We start from the raw sequence: 20,469 nt of genomic DNA, 5'->3' as shown, positions 1-20,469 counted from the left end.
TGAGTCAATGAACATAGGTAACATCAAAATCACAGACCACACCCCGGTAGAAGCTACTCTTAAAATACGAGATGAAACACGAACCACCCCAACTTGGTCTTTCAGTCCCATCCTAAACACAAACAAATTAATCGGAGAGTCTCAAGAAAACTTTCCAGAACTACTTCAAAGAAAATGACGCAGACAATATTACAACTTCGCTCCTTTGGGACACAATGAAAGCAGTCCACCAGAGGAGCCTGCATAAAAGAGAAAGCATCCCTTTAAAAACAAACCTCCTCAAAAATTAGCAAAATAGAACAAGACATCACAGCCCTCTCATCACGCTACAAACAGGAGCTAAAAGACTCCTTAAACTTATAGGACAAAAAAGAAGGGAAATAGACTCACTAGAAATCAACAGAACAACGATCAACATCCTATATTCAAAAAAACGCTTCTATGAGTAAGGAGGGAAAAACTCCAGACTATTAGCAAACAGGTGTAGGGGGGAAAAATCACTCAAAACAAGAATACATTGCATCATCAAAAATGATGATAGCAGAACATTCTCCTCCAAAGAAATAACCTCAGAATTTGCAAATAATAAAAAAATACTCCCACAACTCATCTGAGAAGGAAATCAGAAAATTTCTAGCAGGACTGACCATGCTAACCTTAACCGCTGAAGAGCAAGAATTAATGGACAGTCCTATCACCCTGGAGGAAATAGATATGGTCCTCAAAAATCTGAAACCACACAAAGCCTCAGACTAAGTAAAAGAACATAAGTTTTACTACCCTACCCCCTCTCCCTTCTCTCCCCCTTTTTTCTTCCCAACCCTACACTACATATGACACCAATGTCTCACAACAAATGTAACTGATGTGTAGAAAACACAACCTGAAGAAAGAGACAATGCATGTGCTTTTGTAAACAAGGAAAATCTTTAATCAATTTTTTTTTAAAAAAAGAAATAAACTGGACTATATTCAACTTACTTGTAGGGGAAAGTGTGTGTACAATTGCAACACAACTTTTCTTTTTAATACTTTAAGTTCATCTTTTTAAAAATAGATTGATCTTAAACTGCATGTACTCCGTAGAACCCTTAGTAATGTGGAGTGTGCAAACACCTGCCTACACATATATGAGTGCCCTTCCACCCAGACCTGCAAGACATTAGCCCCATTCATATATATGGGATTGGTGACATGGCAGCCAAAAATGCAATCACATAGAGGCTGCTCCTTGCAGCAAGTTGTTTGGCTGAAGTGATTCCCCCATGCATTGGCAATGATTTTTAACCATCCTATGAGTATGCACCTCATGAGAAGAGAAGACTCCCTGGAAAAGTCCCTTATGTTGGGAAAGATTGAGGGCACAAAGAGAAGGGGATGACAGAGGATGAGATGGTTGGACAATGTTCTCGAAGCTACCAACATGAGTTTGACCAAACTGCGGGAGGCAGTGGAAGACGGGAGTGCCTGGCGTGCTCTGGTCCATGGGGTCACAAAGAGTCGGACACGACTAAATGACTAAACAACAACAACAAATGAGTATGCATTCTCAACATTAAAAAAGAAGAGACCCTCCCTGGAATACACTTCATACAAATGGCATCTGGACTCCATAGTCATTATGTAGTTGAGGTGGTTGTCCCCACCCCCACTCCCCATAGCTATTACTGCAAAATTACCACTCAGAGTGGATGGCAACCCAGTCAGATGGGCGGGGTACAAATAATAAAATTATTAGTAGTAGTAGTTTGCATGAATTGGGCTTTGCTATGACCTTGATTTTGATACTGTGTTTAAGTAATTTGTATACCACTTTATGAACACAGAAAGTCTTTTAACAAACAACCATAAAACAAGTTGTAAGAAAAATTGAAATACAAGAATAAAACAGCTAGTCAGCAGAACAAAGACCCTCAAATCAACAGCAAGAAAGTCGTCTCAACTTGCCTCCCGAAAGATAACAGGGAAGAAGTCAACACGGCTCGCCCACGGAAGATCAAATTCTAAACTATGAGGTTACAAACAGGGAAGGCCAGTTTAGTGTGCAGAGGCCAATATGACCTTGACAAAAAAGCAGAAGCAAGTCATTTTTTAATGCTGATGGGGGGCAGCGGGAGATTGCTGTATTTTTCATACTAGAAGAGAGGCAATCAGGACCTGAGCTCTCCAGGGAAACAGATTGGTAGCCAATGCAGGAGTCTCAAAAGAGCTATTACAGGATGGTGCCTACTTGTACATGTCAACAGCCAAGCGGAAACGTTTCACACTAGCAGAAGCTCCTGAACCATATTCAAATGCAGCTCTACACAGATTGCAATACGGTACTCCCATCTGAAAGTCACCACACACCTGTCTCTATGTCAAAAGTGGTGAATTTCTGTTTCGAACCCCACGTTCAGATAGCAGTGGTAAAGTGTCTTGTTTGTGGGGAGACAAGAGCTCATCTGCTGTGGAAGAAATAGACTGAAACTTCCTGCCCACCAGCAGCTTACAGAGTTTTATTAATTCTCTTTGCTGGAAAAAGATTAGTTTGGATAATTTTATTCTGCTCACTGAACCTGTTTCATTCCACACTCAAACAAGCTAATTAAAACCCCACTGTGTTTTTAATCCTATTTTCAGAAAGTCAGGAAAACAATGAAATACCTCCATCGTTTTTCTAAGCTTGTCCATCCTGTTGAACTGATGACCTTTGTTGCTGGTGTTATTTTGCGGCTGGTTTTGTCGTTGCTGAGATTTAACATACATTTCAAGATATGTTCTATGGTTTTAATTTTTACTGACAAACTGCTCAAGGAACTTTAGTTATTGGGTGGTAACTAAATATTGAAAATAAACAAATAAACTTATTGACGTGATTTGAGGCAGATTCTTCAGTGACAAGATTTTCCTTTTTTTTGTAAACTGAGTTTTTAATTAATTTTCAGGCCATTGGGCAACATCTAACACTATACAAGCAGACTTCTGCTCATGCAAAACAACGTCCTTTCCTCTTTTTCTCTCTGCAGTCTCCCACCAAATCTGCTCAGAGAGTCCCATAGTGGATGAGACTGCAAGGTGGCCTGCGAATCCATTTCGTCAACACTGACAGCTGGTATTCATGCAGGATCCTTATATTATGGACATGCATTTATGTTTACATTTTTATTTCGTTGGGGGGAAACCAATTTGGGAAGCAGCTCTGGCTTCCAATGATCCGCATTACACTATAGCCTATCAGAGTAAGAATTAACCTCCTCCGTCCTTAGCTAAAAATGAATTTTCCAGTGTGCTAATAAATTTTTGTCTCATTTGTGCTTTGAATTGCCGATACCATTCCATAAGCTGTTTCCTCCTCTGAATCTTTTGTTGCAAAGTCATATTTTGCTCTTTTTCTAAAACGGCAGGAAGTTCTCTCCAGTTTTTAATAAAGATAAAGGGAGCTCCCGTGGTCTTTAGTAATTGCAGTGGGGCACTGTGGGACACAGATGAATTTCCGCAATTGCCTAGTGTCATTACATCTTCTACAACAGGAACGGAGCCAAATGAGCATGCCTCATAAACCCTGTAGCATTCTGTATTTACTCCCACTGGGCATAACGTGAGATCACTCTGTAGCAATGCGTCGTGGTAGTTTCGAAGGCTCTCGTTTGTTTCCTGAGGCCACCACCTAGAAAAAAAAAGACAAAAGGATGCTGAAAGTGCATACTTCGTCAACAACAACTTTTGCGGAAAACAAAAGATTCACACCACATTTTTAGTGCAGCCGTTCGGTGTAGCAGCCACAGTCACAACAATAATATCTAAGAACTGGGGAGTGGATAGTTTACATCACTGTTTCCCTAGTGCCTTCATCAATCATTACTGCCTTGTTTTAAAGAGCTTAATGGCTTGGATCCTAAGTTAACGTAAGGAAGTTCACAGAAGGAATGTTTCCTGTCCTCTCCTCCATCTCAGCAGCCTCCTGACTCTCATCCCACATTGTTCAGGTGACTATTAGGGGGCAAAGGGGGCTTTTGGGGGACACACACAGATGGAACAGACCCAAGTCATTATGTTGATTTTCACCTATTTGTGAGGTTGATCAGAAAGAAAGAGTGCATATTTTAAACGATTTATAAAATAACAAACTGGAATAGTCAAGAGAATGAACAACAGTGCTTTGACCTTGAGTGCTGCACATCTCAAACTATTTCTAAAGGATTTCCATTCAAATTCTATGCGTTCATACACATAGCTCAAAAATAGAAAGTGGTCAGGGATGATGGGAGTTGTAGTCCCAAAACATCTGGAGGGCTGAGTTTGCCTATGCCTGCCCTAAACGGCCTCAGCCCAGTATATCTGAAGCGGCGTTTCCACCCCCATTGTTCAGCCCGGACACTGATGTCTAGCTCCGAGGGCCTTCTGGCGGTTCCCTCCCTGTGAGAAGTAAGGTTACAAGGGAACCAGGCAGAGGGCCTTCTCAGTAGTGGCACCTGCCCTGTGGAACGGCCTCCCACCAGATGTCAAGGAAATAAACAACTATCTGACTTTTAGAAGACAGATGAAAGCAGCCCAGTTTTATTCTGTTTTTAGTATTCTGTTGCCAGATGGGCGGATCATCATCATCATCATCATCTTGGAACTCTACCTGCACATCACAATGCATATAGCAGTTTTATAAAGTGCTGGTATGGTATCTGAACCCTTATCATAAAGCCATCATCCAACAATTTTGGCATTTCAAAACACACACACACCCCATGCGGGCAATTATTGCAAATTGGTATCAAAATCCTGATGCACTCAACATAAAACATTGGTATTTTTAACTGTTAATATTTTTGCTGTTATAGACTATAGTTCTTACTCTTCTCTGGCTGAAATCCAACAAAGCTTATCGAGTCCATTTTGCTTCAGGACGTCCACTAGGATCTCTCTTGTTGAATTCTTATAAACGGTTCCTAAGAAATTACACTGGTAGGGTCTTGGCGTGTGGAGCATTGACCAACTCGGTTCAACTACAGGAAAGTATCTGTAGCTGTAATGAAAATAAAACATGTCTCTGTGTATGAAGCAGTTGTCGGGGGGGGGGGGACGGACGGACCACAAATGCAAGGATTTGGAACTATTCGTTTATGAAGGTTGCAATCCACAGCGTACTTATGGGACTGTAAATCACATTTCATTATGCCTACTTCAGACTATAATCCTATGCATGCTTTCCTTGGAGGAAGTCTCATTACATTCAGAGGGACTTATGTCTTAGTAGACATGCATAGGAATCTGTTTAGCAGTCAGACTTATCTACCTGTCTCCAACTCTGCTCACAGCCTTTTCCATGCTAGTCTGCCCCTTCATTTTATTCAGAACTTTCTATTCCTGATCTACATCTACTTTCTTGCCAGCAGAAGTGACTGGCTTCTTTAAAATTGACACCCCTAATTGTTTATTTGGTTACGTGAGCCTGTTGAGAAGATGCAGAATGTAAAGCGCCGTTCTTTCCCCCCTAATAAATGGTGCGTCAATTCAAAGGCTCTTTCATTTGGCTTCATTCTTTCATTTCTATGTCAGCCATTCACAAAAGTGAAAGGTATGTCCTTTCCCCTCTTTCCATCTTAGTACAGCATTCACGACCACATTTACAGCAGTGGAGTACAAGTCCCAAGCACAACCTTCGCATGCAAGAACTCTCCTTGCTTTTTTCGTCTCTGTGATATTTTTATCAATCTTTGATCCAAGGAAGGACAGCCTGTGATTCCCCCAGATGTTACTGGATGACTGTCTATGGCCACTGACCGTGCTGGTTGTGGCTGTGGAGAGCTGAGCCCCACAACATCTGGAGGCCATAGGATCACTATTCCTGCTTTACCCAATTTTTAACACAGCACAATCTACTGAGCTCCTGAACAAATGGACCAGCAATGCATTCACAATCCAAAACTTCTTCTTATTATTATCCATTTGACAAGTTATTCCATTTCATTCTGAGATTTAGGCAGCAAGGGAAAACCCCATGGTGAAACTCTTTTATAAGCATCTCCCATAGCATATACTGGTGATGGGAGGAGCCCCTCTTCTTGCCCCAAATCTGCTAACCTTAATGGAGCAACAGGACCGTGGCACATGCTATAGTTATTTCCATCCCACCAAGAGTGCGGTCTGGGGGGCCCAAATACCTGCAAAACCATGTTCCATTCAATTCTGTTGTGTTCTGATCCACTATATCACCGATATAGTTATGCAACTACCCCTCAGTGAGAAAAAGTAGTATACAAATATAAAATCAGATCTCTTTAATTTAAATACAATCCTAACTTTTTTAAAAAAGAGTCTCAATGTAAATGCTGGTATATATTAGCTGAAAGAATGCAACCTGTGAAGACATCACAGCAATTGGCTCAGTATACCTGAAGGAGCATCTCCACCCCCATCGTTCAGCAGGTCCAGCTCCGAGGGCCTTCTGGTGGGTCCCTCCCAGCGAGAAGTAAGGTTACAGGGAACCAGGCAGAAGGCCTTCTCGGTAGTGGTGCCCGCCCTGTGGAACGGCCTCCCACCAGATGTCAAGGAAATAAACAACTCTCTGATTTTTAAAAGACATCTGAAGGCAGCCCTGTTTAGGGAAGTTTTTAAGGACTGATATTTTATCGTGTTTTTAATATTCTGTTGGGAGCTGCCTAGAGTGGCTGGGGAGACCCAGCCAGATGGGCGGGGTAAAGTAATAAATTATTACAGTATTGTTGTTGTCATTATTATTATTATTATTATTTACAAGTTGACTCAGAAGGAAGGGCCAATGTGCCCAGTGGAGTTTTCTTCCAAGGAACTGTGTTCACAATTGAATTCCCACCCACTTAAAACTGTAGTTTAATCAACAAATCATTTCTGATTCTTAAACACAATAATCCTAATCCAAAAGTGAAAACTAGCACTATCAACAATAGGAAAATGCTATTTTTTGCTTAATACAGCTATTCTACAAAGCATTATGTATTCAACGTACATCCCATCTTAATTAACTGTTATACATGTAAATACATAGGACATTTTAAGGCATATGCAAAATTAAAAATATTTCCCTGAATGTATTCAGGACTTACGTAGCAACTCCCAAAGGCCAGTGGAAAATATCTTTTTCGTTCACTAAGGGGCTGTCGTATATTATGAAGAGCAGGTCCACAAACCCTCCATATCTTTTTAAGTAAGGGGAAATCCATTCATTTCTGCACTGTTCACTTCCAAGCAATACAACAGCAACATGCTGCAGCTTGCGAGTTTGTACTAATGTTTGTGCATAATGCAGCCACTGAGTGGCGTAGGAGATCTTTCCTTCCTCTCGGCCATTCAGCACTAGAACCACATTGTCAGCTTCTACTGAGAAGTAGCCGGGGACTACAGCTGGACCCGTAATGAAGCTGTGAATGACAAAGCACAGGCATTGCAAGGTTTATAGGTATTACAAATAATGCAATATAATAATAATAATAATAATAATAATAATAATAATAATAATAATAATAAATTTTATTTATATCCCGCCCTCACCAGCCGAAGCCGGGCTCAGGGCGGCTAACAACAATAAACAGTACAAAAGTAACACACCAGATGGACATTTTAAATAATAGTTACCACCGATGCTCAAAGGATTTTGCTCTATCGTTTTTGAAATGGAATGAAGAGGAACTGTGCAATTTCTCCCAAGAAATTAAGATCACCATAAGGCTTTGTCCTGCACTGTCTGCTGCTGCCAACTCTTCATGGCCTGACCCCAAGGCTTGTTGTACCAGCAATACATATATATTCACACACACACACACACACACACACACAAAGCTGTACCAACCAATGTGCAGGCAAGTATCACATTATTCATTGTTGAATAAACATTCTGTTTGAACACTTTCACTAACTAATGCACAAAATTACGTTAAATATGTTCACTGGGCTATGAAATACTGCCACCACTAAACTTAAAAGAGGTATCATACAGTTGGTACCTGAAGAATGATTTCCCTGCTGTGACGCTTCCTTGTCTCCACTGGGCTGACACATCAGCAGGCTCAAGAAGACCTTCAAAGATATGTTGCCACAGGTAAAGGCCTATGAAAACATGATTTATGGTTTGAACAATATGGGACGCATCTGAACTCCTAGATACCTTAACGAGAAATGAAGACAAAAAGAAGCAAAGCAGGCCAACTCCAATAAAGCAACACAACTTGGCAAGGTAAATAAAGGTCTGCAATAAGTAAGAGCAATGAAGGGTGCTTTAGAGAGGGGATCTAAGCAGACGAGAAAGCAGGAAACCTACAGGAGTGCTGATGCATGCAAGGTGCACTTATATCTGCAAGGTGATATAAGGCTTTGGGATATTTGGCATGGAGAGAAGCCCTGGCCCACTAGGAGGAAAACCTGATAGCAGAGCTGCCTTTGACAGATCCCACTCTCAGGCTAACATTCCACCCCATTCAGTACTGAAGAAAGACACCCTCAGAAACCTTAGAAGCATCATAGAGAGTGTCCGTCCATTTACCACTGCAAAGGGCTTTACACCATCAAAGTGTGAAATCAATGAGAGGAACACAGAAAAATAGGAAAGGTGTCAGGGACTGGCAGGGCTCCAAGGAAAGGGTGGAAAAAGAAATGGGACCAAAGGCTAATCCAGCAGAAGGGGGAAGAGATTTATGGAGGTTTGTGCCTTCCACAAGGCAGGAGCCAGAGCTGAAGGAGGAGTCTCAGCAAGGTAGCAGGAATGGACTTTTCCTTGGGGTTTACTCCCGAAGCCTTTCTCATGATGAATGAGTATAGCCGCAAGGCAGTGGAGCTTTAGGATCAGGGTTTTCCTTCTCCTATGGGCTACCTTCCTAGGTTGATGAGCCCCATCTGCCCCTGTACGTTCAGAAACTTTTAACATCTGTAGTCAAATTAATTTTTTAATCACTGGGCAGGAAATGTTATGCTTCATTTTACAAGATATGATCCTAATAATATCTATTAGGAAGCTAGTCCAATGGAAGTTAACAAGGCTTGCTATCAGCAAAGTGGGCTTGGAATCCTGCCTAACATTATAATCCTAAACTCAGTTACGAGGAAGTAAATACACTGAATGCAATAGTTCAGTAATGAAATGTTAAGGATCGAACCGAAGGAGTGGAGCAGTATTATTTAGAAACAGCAATCACATTGCTAATGACAAGCGCTTACCAATAGCAGCTTTCCCCCAAATTTGTACCCTCAGGTCTGTTTGTTCCTGTTGCACTTGCATCTTTTTTAACAGTTGAAGACTATTTGCAGACTTCCGCTGCAAATCGTTTTTCTCATCAACTTCCCAAGGATTCCATTCTTCAGTTCCCAAAACAGCATGTTCTAAGAATAAAAAATGTAGACAACGTGAACCATTACACCAGAAATTTGTTGAATGTGTTGTTACAGGCCCGTGCTGTAGATATACTAAAACTGTGACACCTGAAGTGCATAAATACTTTTTTATATAATAAAAAACACCACGGAAACATAGCTCAGCATATGCTTTCTATGCAAATAGTCTGTCATGACCCCAAAGTCGAGCAATGATCAGGAGACCAAGCAGAAGGCTACAACATCACTGGTTAAGAAGCCAGATTTTGTTCCTGACAGTGATCCTAATGCTGGTAATCAGGGGACCACTGAATCCAAAACAGGCAGGAAGGAGCCACTGAACCAAATGCCACAGCATCAGAGCCCATAGATTGGAGCCAGGATCCTTGGAGATACTTTCACTTGAATCAAGGGTCCCAATAGTACCCATCCAGTTCAACAGGTCATGGAATACAGTAGAAATGTCCATCCTCATGCCACAGGGTTGACCCTTTAAGAGACTATTTCTCCCAAAGGGGGAAGAGCCTGGGAAATGTGGATTGGAGGCAGAGACTCAAAAGGCCTCAGTTCACTTCCAACCCTTATTTAGAACAAGTGGCTTACTAGGAGCTTTCCACGGTGCTGAAATTATTCTGTGGGCTCCTTTGTGAAGCCAGAACAATACATGGTCCCAGCTTCTAACCCTGGCTGCAAAAGATTTCTGTCTGAAACACTGGAGATCCTCTGCTGGTCAGTGCATACAATGTTGGGCTAGATAGACCAATGGTCTAACTTGGCATAAGGCAGCTACCAAGGAGTCAGTTATAACTCTTTGTGATGTGCTTCTTTCAGTGCTGCCTCTCATGACTCACAGACACACAACTGTCAGGACCATCTTCAGGACCCTCCCAACTACGGGGCATGGTATTGCCACCTCCTTTGGTTCAGATGACTCGTGCATGGTGCCCTTGCCTCCTCAGTTCCACAGGAGCAAAAAATGGCAGAATAAGGTAAGAGCCATTTAACAGGCTGGCGTGCAGGTACTTGTCAGGAAAACAGTTCATGTCAGAACTCTGGGAGCTTTCCAAGGTCCTGCAAGTGCTCTGTATGCCTTGAACTCTTGATGGGACACAGGTGTGAACCTCAGGTGTGTACTGTCCCACTCCTCTCCAACCCCCCACCCCCAACAGGCTTGCCCATTCATTTCCTCTTTCCTCCATCCTAATTGTGGTGAGCAGTTCTTCCAGGAGGGAGTTTCACTTGGCTCAGCTGGCAAGGCTGCCTCTCGTTGGCTTTTCTACCTTCTTTACGAAAGTGTGTTTACATTTTTGCTCCAGTCATTTAACTTCATAGAATCATTACGTAACAGCAGCATACACAAGAGCTCAGTAAAGTCACAGCAGCTAACCTATTAGTTTTAACCCCTCTTGAATTTTGGAAGAAGGGAGAGATTCTCTTAGGTAGCTGCTTACGCTATTATGGAGAATGTAATAAATCACCCATTGCATGCCTGCCTGGCTACTTTACGGGGCATGCAAACTGCCTTCCTTAAAAGACTGAGCCATGGAAAAGCTATACCACCCAAGAAAATATGATGAGCACTTTTACTGGGGTAGTGGTAATGGATACCCAACAGGCCAACACAGTTTAAACCTGAAGTTCTTTCCTTCTTCCACTTTACACACACAAGATAATGGAAGAACGTAAAATGTGTCAATCTTACATTAGAGAAACTAAATCCCAAAGTGCACTATGGCAACATGAATGTGAGAGTTTCCTTCACCATGCACACATTGATCTTACAAAGCAGGAGAGAACTATTGTAAGCTTCAACCATGTTAGAAACACACTGTCAGGGAACTGACATCTAAAGCGCCGGAGGCGCAAAGGCTCACTGAGGGTGAGAGAGCAGTAGCAGCGGAAGAGGGAACCAGTAGAGGGCGAGCAAGAACTCCAAGGGAAAGTGAGTCGGAGGGATGGCTCAGAGACGCTTCAAGCGAAACCAGTGGGGAGGTCTCAGGACCTCCTATAGGGACACCCACACCTCGACGGAAACTGTCACGCCGAGAGGCCAGACGACGTGTTTCCGTTAAGGAGCTTTTATGTTGGAAACGTTTCCGAAAGCAGCCACTTTCGGATTCTACTAGTGATTGACGCAGCCATGCTGGAGGGGCTCCGTCACAGGCAGAGGTTTGAAAGCCTGATCAAACTCTGAGGGACTTGCATTTTACGCACAAGCAGCTCATCGTCCCATCACAGCAATCCGAAAGTCTCCGAAAGCCAGCTTGTGCAGGGAGAAGCATCATGAGCAATCCAGCCGGAACCGGGGAAGCAGGAGCAGCTGGAGGAGGTCCAAGCCTGGAAGAAAGGTACAGGGCGTTGGAGATCCAGTTGGCGCTGCAAACGGCGAGGCTTGAGGAGAGGAGGGCTCAGGATGCAGAAAAGGGAAAGGAGAAAACCACCCCGCTCGCCAGAAAGGTGCCAGGATTGGTGCAGAAATTCGGGGGGGATCCCAGGAACTATCATGCCTTTAGAACAGAGATGCAATACGCTCTAAACTTGCAGTTTGATGACTTCCCCGATGAGGAATCGCGAGTGGCGTATGTGATTGGCCATCTCGAATCCGGGGCGAAAGATTGGGTTAGACCCCTGATGGCAGCGAATAATGAGATCTTAAAGGACACGAGGAAGTTTTTTCGTGCCATGGACCTGATGTTTTCCAGCGATATTGAGCAGGGGGTGGTGCGAAGGCAGTTAATGGCTTGCCAGCAAGGAAGCAGATCTGTCCGTGAGTACTGGACTGAATTTACCATGTTGATTCACAAATTGGGGTGGGACCTATCGGCGGAGCCCATCCAAATGCTTTTCGAAGAGGGGCTTTCTTCAACCGTCAAAGATGAGCTTTCCCGGGGCCCCAGGGCGGAGTCTATGGACCAGTTAACCAAATCTGCGCTGGCCATAGGAGCGCGCCAGGAGGCGAGGGCTATGGAAAAGCGGGAAGGGAAAGGAGACCGTTGGAGAGAGTTCCGCATTCCAGACATTCCAGAGCCACCTTTCCCGCCGGCAGAGCCGATGGAAGTTGGAACAGCGCGGGCGCGCGCAGTTTCAAATCCCAGTGAAGGGCGGAAAAAGGAGGGAAAGAGCGCCAAGAGATGTTATCTCTGCCAACAGCCAGGGCACTTTGCCAGAGTTTGCCCACAAAGAAAGGAATGGCAAGGGATGGCAGGAGCTGTTGGGGGAAAGGAAGAGGAAGGCAAGGAGCAAGTAAAAGCCAACGCCTGGCTGCCACCGTTGGGGCACAGCAGCCAGGCCAAAGAGCAATGAAAGTGCCCATGCCAGAACCCCCCAGACCCGCTTTAGTGATAGAGGTGTTACTAGAACTGCCAAACGGACACCCACTAAAGGTCAAGGCGCTTTTGGATTCAGGCAGCTCCTGTAATTTCATGAGTAAGGAGTTTGCAGCTGAGCACCAGATACAGACTATCCCTTTAAGTAACCCCTTGCAGGTGACTACGATTGACGGCAGAGAGCTGTTGGGGGGAGAAGTTAGCCAACAGACTGTCCCGATGATAATGAGAGTGGCAAGGCACACCGAACAGATAGCGTTTAATGTGGCCATCCTGGGAGGAGCGCCCATCATTTTGGGGATGAGCTGGCTGGCGCTACACGATCCGCTAGTGGGCTGGCATCAGAGGGTGGTCTCCTTTGGGTCAGCGCATTGCCTAGAACACTGCAAGGAGGGGAAGGTTTCGGGAGGAGACAGAGTCACCCTAGCGGGGATGGAAGTGATGGACAAAGGGAAGGTGCCCCCGCAATACGCAGATCTGAGCAACGTATTCAGCGAAAGGGAAGCAGACAAACTGCCACCGCATAGACCCTTTGACTGTCAAATCAACCTACTCCCAGGGGCCCAACTCCCAGTAGGCAAGCTGTACGCCATGTCAGACAGGGAGATGCAGGAGCTGAGGGAGTTCATTGACAAAAACTTGAAGCGAGGTTTCATCAGAGAGTCCCGAGCGGTGGGGGGCAGCCCAGTGTTCTTTGTGGACAAAAAGAACACAGACAAACCGAGACTGGTGTGTGACTTCAGGGCCCTCAATGCAGTGTCGGAGCCCCTGGCTTTCCCTATGCCCCGAATTGATGACATTTTGACCAGAGTAAGGAAGGGAAAGATTTTTACAAAACTGGACCTGCGGGGGGCGTACAATCTGATACGCATAAGGAAGGGAGATGAATGGAAGACCACCATGTTTACCCCGTTGGGAGCCTTTGAATACCTCGTTATGCCCTTCGGTCTACAAGGGGGCTCCGCGTGTTTTCAAGCTTTTATAAACCACGTTCTGGGACCTTTGCTCTACAAGAATTGTGTGGCCTTTTTAGACGACGTGTTGGTGTATTCGGAAAATGAGGAACAGCATGTGAGGGACGTTCGAGAAGTGTTGGGCAGGCTGCAAGCCAACCAGCTGTGGGTGAAACTGGAGAAGTGCCAGTTTCATACCAAGGAGGTGGAATTCCTGGGGTACCGCTTGTCAGACAAGGGATTGGCCATGGATCCAGGCAAGGTCCAAGCGGTACTGGAATGGAAGACACCGAAGACCAAGAAGGACGTGCAAAGATTCTTGGGATTTGGGAACTTTTATCGGAAGTTCATCAAGAACTTTGCCCACTTGACGGCGCCCATCACCGACTGTCTCAGCAGCAAGAAGAAATTTGTTTGGACGGCAGAGGCGGATCGAGCCTTTGAAGAACTGAAAAGGGCTTTCGCCTCGGAAGAACAACTTCTGCATGTGGATTTACGAAAACCCATGAGAGTGGAAACAGATGCATCCGACCGGGCGGTAGGGGCGGTCCTTCTTCAACCGGGGAGGAGTGCGTCGGAGTGGAGACCGTGTGCCTTCTTCTCGCGGAAGCTGAATAAGTCCGAGAGGAATTACACGGTGTATGACAGGGAACTACTTGCCATTCACGAAGCATTCCGGAGGTGGAGACATTTATTAATTGGGGCACAACACAAGGTGCAAGTGTGCACCGACCACAAAAATTTAGAGTATTGGAGAACAGCTCGAGTGCTCAACCAACGACAAGTGAGATGGGCACAGGAATTCTCCAAATTTAACTTTGAGATTTGTTATGTGCCAGGCCCAGAAAACGTCAGGGCGGACGCGCTCTCACGCAAACCAGAATATTGGGAAGGGGAGGGGGTGATCGAAGAGAGACATGTCATCCCGGAGGACCGCTGGGTGTGTGGGGCGGCGATGGTGGGGCAACGAGAACTGGTGGAGGAAACGGAAAATGATGAATATGCCCAGGATAAGCTCAGAGGTCTCAGGGGGGAGGGCGAGAGCCCCGGAGGTTTTGAGGAAAGAAATGGGGCATTGTATTACAAAGGGGCACTGTATATACCCGAAGGTGAATTGAGGGGGAGAGTACTCAAGCAGTTGCATGATAGCCCCACGGCGGGACATTTTGGGCAACACAAGACCATGTGGTTGGTTACCAGGGAATTTTGGTGGCCTAAGGTGAGGGAAGATGTAAGGGAGTATGTAAGAGGGTGTGACCAATGTCAGCGAGCCAAAGGGGAAAGAAGGGCGCCGGCAGGGTTATTAGAACCTTTACCCACACCAGAACGGCCTTGGGAAGCGATATCAATAGATTTTATGACGGATCTGCCAAGGTCCAAGGGGAAAACAGCCATCATGGTAGTAGTAGACCTGTTAACTAAGATGTGCCACTTTGTAGCATGCTCACATGCAGTCACAGCGGAAGAAACGGCGAAGTTGTTTGTGGAACATATCTTTAGGTTGCACGGGGCTCCCTCGAGGGTGATCTCAGATCGAGGCAAACAATTTACTTCCAGGTTCTGGAGGAAGCTCATGAGCTTGTTACACGTGGAAGTCAATTTTTCAACTGCCCGGCACCCTGAAACCAACGGGCAGGCGGAAAGGGCAAATGGCATTCTTCAACAATATCTTAGGTGTTATGTCAATGACAGAGAGAACGATTGGGTCGAAAAGTTGGCGTTGGCAGAATTTGCCTACAATAATGCGGAGAATGTGTCCACAGGGATGAGTCCCTTTTTGGCTAATTACGGGTGTCACCCCAGGGCATTTCCAGGGGAAGGAGGGGAGAGATGGAGCGTCCCAGCGGCTGAACATTTTGTAGAAGAGATGGAAGCCATCCATCAGCAGCTCCAGCTCAACTTAGAAAGGGCTAAGGCACAATATAAGAAGCAGGCAGACAAGAACAGAAGGGAAGGTGAAACCATAAGGGTGGGGGATCAAGTGTGGTTGTCAACCCAAGGGTTGCCGTTCAAAGGGGGTTGTAAGAAACTGAGGCCCAGAAGATTGGGACCCTTTGAGGTGATTCAGCAGGTCAACCCGGTAGCTTTCAAACTCCGATTACCCAATCACATGAAATTGCACCCAGTGTTCCACAGGTCGTTACTGTCACCATACAGGGGAGGAGGTGAAGGGGAGCACGTCAGGGGACCAGCCTTGGAAGAGAGGGAACGCCGCAACCATGTAGCGGAAATCCTCGATTCCAGGTGGAAGGGAAATCAGGTGGAGTATTTAGTGGCGTGGGAAGGGGAACCGGAGTCAGAAAACACCTGGGTAAGTGCGCAGGAAGTCAATGACGAGGTTTTAACAGAAACGTTCCATCAAAGGTTCCCGAGGAAACCTCAGCCGATAGCAAGGTTTAGGAGGGAGTATTTCGGCACCACCGATGAGGAAGAGGAAATGGAAGGGTTCGCGGAGTCGGAGTTGGAAGAGGGAGTGGACTCTGATGACGAAGAGTACCTAGAGAGTAGGAACAGCAACAAGTGGAAGGAAGTGTTCGCGACGTCGGAAGATGAGGGAGGTTCTTTCAAGGGTTTTACCTCCTCACCGCCAGTAGGAGAGGAGACGGGAGGGGGTGAAGGGGGCCCTGGAGGGGAGGTGGATGTCAGGGAACTGACATCTAAAGCGCCGGAGGCGCAAAGGCTCACTGAGGGTGAGAGAGCAGTAGCAGCGGAAGAGGGAACCAGTAGAGGGCGAGCAAGAACTCCAAGGGAAAGTGAGTCGGAGGGATGGCTCAGAGACGCTTCAAGCGAAACCAGTGGGGAGGTCTCAGGACCTCCTATAGGGACACCCACACCTCGACGGAAACTGTCACGCCGAGAGGCCAGACGACGTGTTTCCGTTAAGGAGCTTTTATGTTGGAAACGTTTCCGAAAGCAGCCACTTTCGGATTCTACTAGTGATTGACGCAGCCATGCTGGAGGGGCTCCGTCACAGGCAGAGGTTTGAAAGCCTGATCAAACTCTGAGGGACTTGCATTTTACGCACAAGCAGCTCATCGTCCCATCACACACACAGTTGAGGTGTTTGCTCAATATTAGTAGGCCTTGTGGCTCCGGCTTGGCTGAAGCAGGAACTCAGAAATAGACATTCAAACTAGACAGCTGTTTCACTAAGCAGTGTTATTTGTACCTATGCACACCAGAGGGCAGATGAGCTTGTGTAGGAACTGCAAGCCTATATTGGATGAGTGAAGAAAGGATTGTTTCTTTGCACTTCTCCTTTCAACAGAGTACTCATCCAAAGGAAAGCAAAAAATTGCTAATAAATGACACCTGTGCTCAGGGGCACATTCAGACTGATCCTACCTAAAGTGCTTTTAGGAGTTTGGAAGAATTTTCCTGCAAACCTTGGTTGTTTCACAAACTGTAGGGACCCTCTCCACAGTCTTGTCCTGTCCTTCATTTTGGTTGCCACACATAATAGGAGCTTGGAGAAAACTGGAGTGATTGGCTAGGATTCAGGGGGAAAAGGCCCAACTTTTATTACAAAGCTGTAATTTCCAAACTCTGCCCCACTTCGACCACTTGGAAATTGCAAAGGGTTTGGCAGACCACTTAATGAATTTTCTGCACTAGGTGCTAAAGTATTTTGGACTTCAAATTTCAACGCGATAAAATACAGTAAGTAATAAAAGACGTTATAAAAAAAATACGGTTAAAATCAATATGACTATTTCAGTGTGATGGATATGTCTGTTGTGCTAAACGAATTTATTTCTTACTGTTTCCATTTCCATATGTATTAACTCTCCATTCCTCTTCAGTGCCTTATCTGTCTCTTTTCCCCATTTGGGTTCTTCCTTTGTTTTGATGCCAGCCCTGAATTTATTCCTGTGAGGAAGTCAGAGCCTCTCTGCCCCTCATCATTTCTGGCCCATCCCATCCATCTTCCAGGCAGACTTCTGGGTTCAAAGAAAGACAGAGCAGCCACTGTGCTTACTCACAAAGCATTCTTCACACATAGCTCCACTGCTCCACAGAGCTGCCACCAGAGAGTTGAAGCTCACAGATCACTGGAGGTCCGTGGACCACACTATGGGAACCCCTGGTTTACTCAACCTGCAATTCAGTACCAACTGTTTCCAAGTAATACTAACAATAACACAAAATATGATAGACAATCTACACCACTTTCTTCCTATGCTACCACCTTAATGAAAATATAATAAATATAATGAATACTTATGCTGGAAGCTGCTGACTTTACTCCAAAACATAAAATTCTTGTTCTAGGGCCTAATACATAGTCTACACCAGGCACAGGCAAACTCGGCCCTCCAGATGTTTTGGGACTACAACTCCCATCATCCCTAGCTAACAGGACCAGTGGTCAGAGATGATGGGAATTGTAGTCCCAAAACATCTGGAGGGCCGAGTTTGACTATGCCTGGTCTACACCAGCCTTTGCTAACCTCCAGATGGCTACTAGCCAAGGCTACAGCTACTCGCCATGATGGCCTTGCTCTGCTCCACAGACAGAGGATCTGATTGAAACCACAGGAGGAGAGAGTGCTCTTGTGCTCAGGTCTTGCTTGTGGGTTTCCTGCAGGCATCTGGTCGGCCACTGTGAGAACAGGATGCTGGGCTACATGGGCCACTGGCCTGATGCAGCATGCTCTATGTATGTTCTTAGATGTTGTTGGAATACAACTCACATCATCCCATCATTGGCCATGCTAGACAGAGTTGATGGGAGTTGTGTTGCAAAACATCCGTACGGCATCCGGTTTATACTATGAAGTAATCACCTGATAAGGGACGCGGGTGGTGCTGTGGGTTAAACTACAGAGCCTAGGACTTGCCGATCAGAAGGCCGGTGGTTCGAATCCCCATGACGGGGTGAGCTCCTGTTGCTTGGTCCCTGATCCTGCCAACCTAGCAGTTCGAAAGCACGTCAAAGTGCAAAGTGGCGGGAAGGTAAACGGTGTTTCTGTGCGCTGCTCTGGTTCGCCAGAAGCGGCTTAGTCATGCTGGCCACACGACCCGGAAGCTGTACGCCGGCTTCCTCGGCCAATAAAGCGAGATGAGCGCCGCAACCCCAGAGTTGGCCACGACTGGACCTAATGGTCAGAGGTCCCTTTACCTTTAATCACCTGATATTAACATCTGCTTCAACTGTTAAATACCAGTTTGTGACATCTGCTTGTAATACATTTGCTTAATGAAAACAATGGTGGCAACCTTAACCTGACACCGTTCCAACCTCTGCATGAATCTCGTTTCCTATACTTTGTTACCATTTTCTAACACAATTAAGCCCAAAAGAATCTACAACAATATATACCTATCCCTTTCTCTTCTTAAAAGCACTCTAGAGCTCTTGGGAAGCGTCTGATGGTACAAGACTGTGGACTCTCAGAATCTGGCCAGCAGGGGTGCCAACATGAATAAAATAATGGGGGTGGGAAAACGGGTAAGCTCTGCCCCCACATAATGGATCACAAGACAGGCATGCACACAATTAGACTGGCAATGCCCATCCACTTTGAGGGTCGGCCCCTTCAAATATTTTGGGGGGGGGGCCCTGGAAGTGCCCTCAGCCCCTAGAAGTCTGCCCCCAATGTTGGCCAGTCCCCTGGATACATCACTTGAAGCACCGTATAGGAACAGAATAGGACTTGTATGTGCCTGTCCTATCTTGCAACATTGCATTTCCCCATAAACTCTAAATGCAAATTCTGCTGTAACGGGGAGTGCAGAGAGTCGGCCTCTCAAAGAGCCAAGACTGCAATGCTATACACACCTAAAACTAAATACTACTAATAATACAGTAATAAATGACTGTGGGGATGCTTGTCACACAGAGAGCAACAGGGCAGGTGGTGGGGCGGCAGAATTAGAGGAGGCGGCGTTGTTGGGAAGGAAGGAAGGAGTCCCCTTTACCTCGCCCCTGCTTCTCCCTCGGGGCGGCAGCTCGCGAGGCGGCCGGGCGGCGGGGCTTCAGGAAGACGCTGTAAGCCGCGTAGAGGGAGAAGAGCAAGTATGCGGCCAGCAGCGCGGAGCACAGCCGCTTCCGAGTGAGCCGCATCTTTCACGGCCCCGCGGGCGCCGCCATCTTGCCCGGGAAGTGACGCGCTGAGGGAGGCTTTGCTGCCCTCGCCTGCCCGCCAAGAGACGGGCGGAGAGAGAGGCGGGCGGGCGCGCCCGGAGGATTCGGGACACGCGCGTCCCGGACGGACCCAGGGGGGCTCCGTGGGTCACGCGCGCTTGGCTCGGGGCTGGTTCTCCCGGGGAGTCTCGACAGCAACGGGACCAGGGAGGGGAGCCTGCCTGTTTGCGCAACCCTCCCGGAGAAGGCGAGGGTCTCACTCTCCGTGCGTGGTTTCAGTCCGCAGCGTCTTCAGATAGGGCTGGGAAAATCTCTTCCCAAAAAACCCAGAAGAACCTTTATTGCCACAGGCTGCATGCATACATCCAAAGCATGGGCGTAGCGGGTGGGGTGGGGTTGGGCAGCAGCCGCCCCTAAATCAATCAAAATGAATGCAAATCTGAGGTTCCCAACAAAAATCCTGCCTACACCCATGATTCAAAGCACACCCACCCAGGAACCTGCAGTTTAGCCATCACAGCACTACAATTTCCAGCACCCTTAAGAATCTATCGTTCCCAGGGTTTTCTTTCCCCCCCTGAGGTGGGTGTGCTTTGAATGTATGCACATGCAGCACATACCCTCCAACATTTCCCCAATGAAAATAGGGACATCTTATTCCAGGGTCAGCAAACTTTTTCAGCAGAGGGCCGTTCCACTGTCCCTCAGACCTTGGGAGGGGGCCAAACTATATATATTTTTGGGGGGGAAATATGAATGAATTCCTGTGCCCCACAAATAACCCAGA

At 46.2% G+C, this 20,469-nt stretch overlaps 1 protein-coding gene across 1 annotated transcript; it reads right to left on the bottom strand.

Moving 5' to 3' along the window:
* Nucleotides 1–908: 908 nt before the first annotated feature.
* Nucleotides 909–19,872, bottom strand: RXYLT1 (ribitol xylosyltransferase 1). Its single transcript, XM_081928087.1, has 7 exons — nucleotides 19,517–19,872; nucleotides 9,163–9,324; nucleotides 7,956–8,058; nucleotides 7,059–7,373; nucleotides 4,829–4,999; nucleotides 1,534–3,649; nucleotides 909–1,292 (listed from the first exon to the last, which is right to left on the bottom strand). The coding sequence occupies exons 1-6, from the start codon at nucleotides 19,659–19,661 to the stop codon at nucleotides 3,229–3,231; spliced, it is 1,317 nt and encodes a 438-aa protein (XP_081784213.1). The 5' UTR covers nucleotides 19,662–19,872; the 3' UTR covers nucleotides 909–1,292; nucleotides 1,534–3,228.
* Between the last annotated feature and the right edge of the window lie 597 nt (nucleotides 19,873–20,469).

The sequence above is a fragment of the Podarcis melisellensis genome (genome assembly GCF_964234715.1).
Source record: "Podarcis melisellensis genome assembly, chromosome: 10".
Taxonomy (NCBI): domain Eukaryota; kingdom Metazoa; phylum Chordata; class Lepidosauria; order Squamata; family Lacertidae; genus Podarcis; species Podarcis melisellensis.
This window is presented reverse-complemented; position numbering and strand designations above follow the sequence as displayed.

Bases quoted from the DNA above. Each gene is read 5' to 3' on its own strand.
- RXYLT1 (XM_081928087.1), bottom strand. From the start codon at position 19,661: ATGCGGCTCACTCGGAAGCGGCTGTGCTCCGCGCTGCTGGCCGCATAC. The intron at 8,059-9,162 runs GTAAGCGCTTGT...ATGTTTTCATAG, and splicing joins TTGGGGGAAAGCTGCTATTG to GCCTTTACCTGTGGCAACAT. The intron at 3,650-4,828 runs GTAAGAACTATA...TTTTTTTTCTAG, and splicing joins TGGATTTCAGCCAGAGAAGA to GTGGTGGCCTCAGGAAACAA.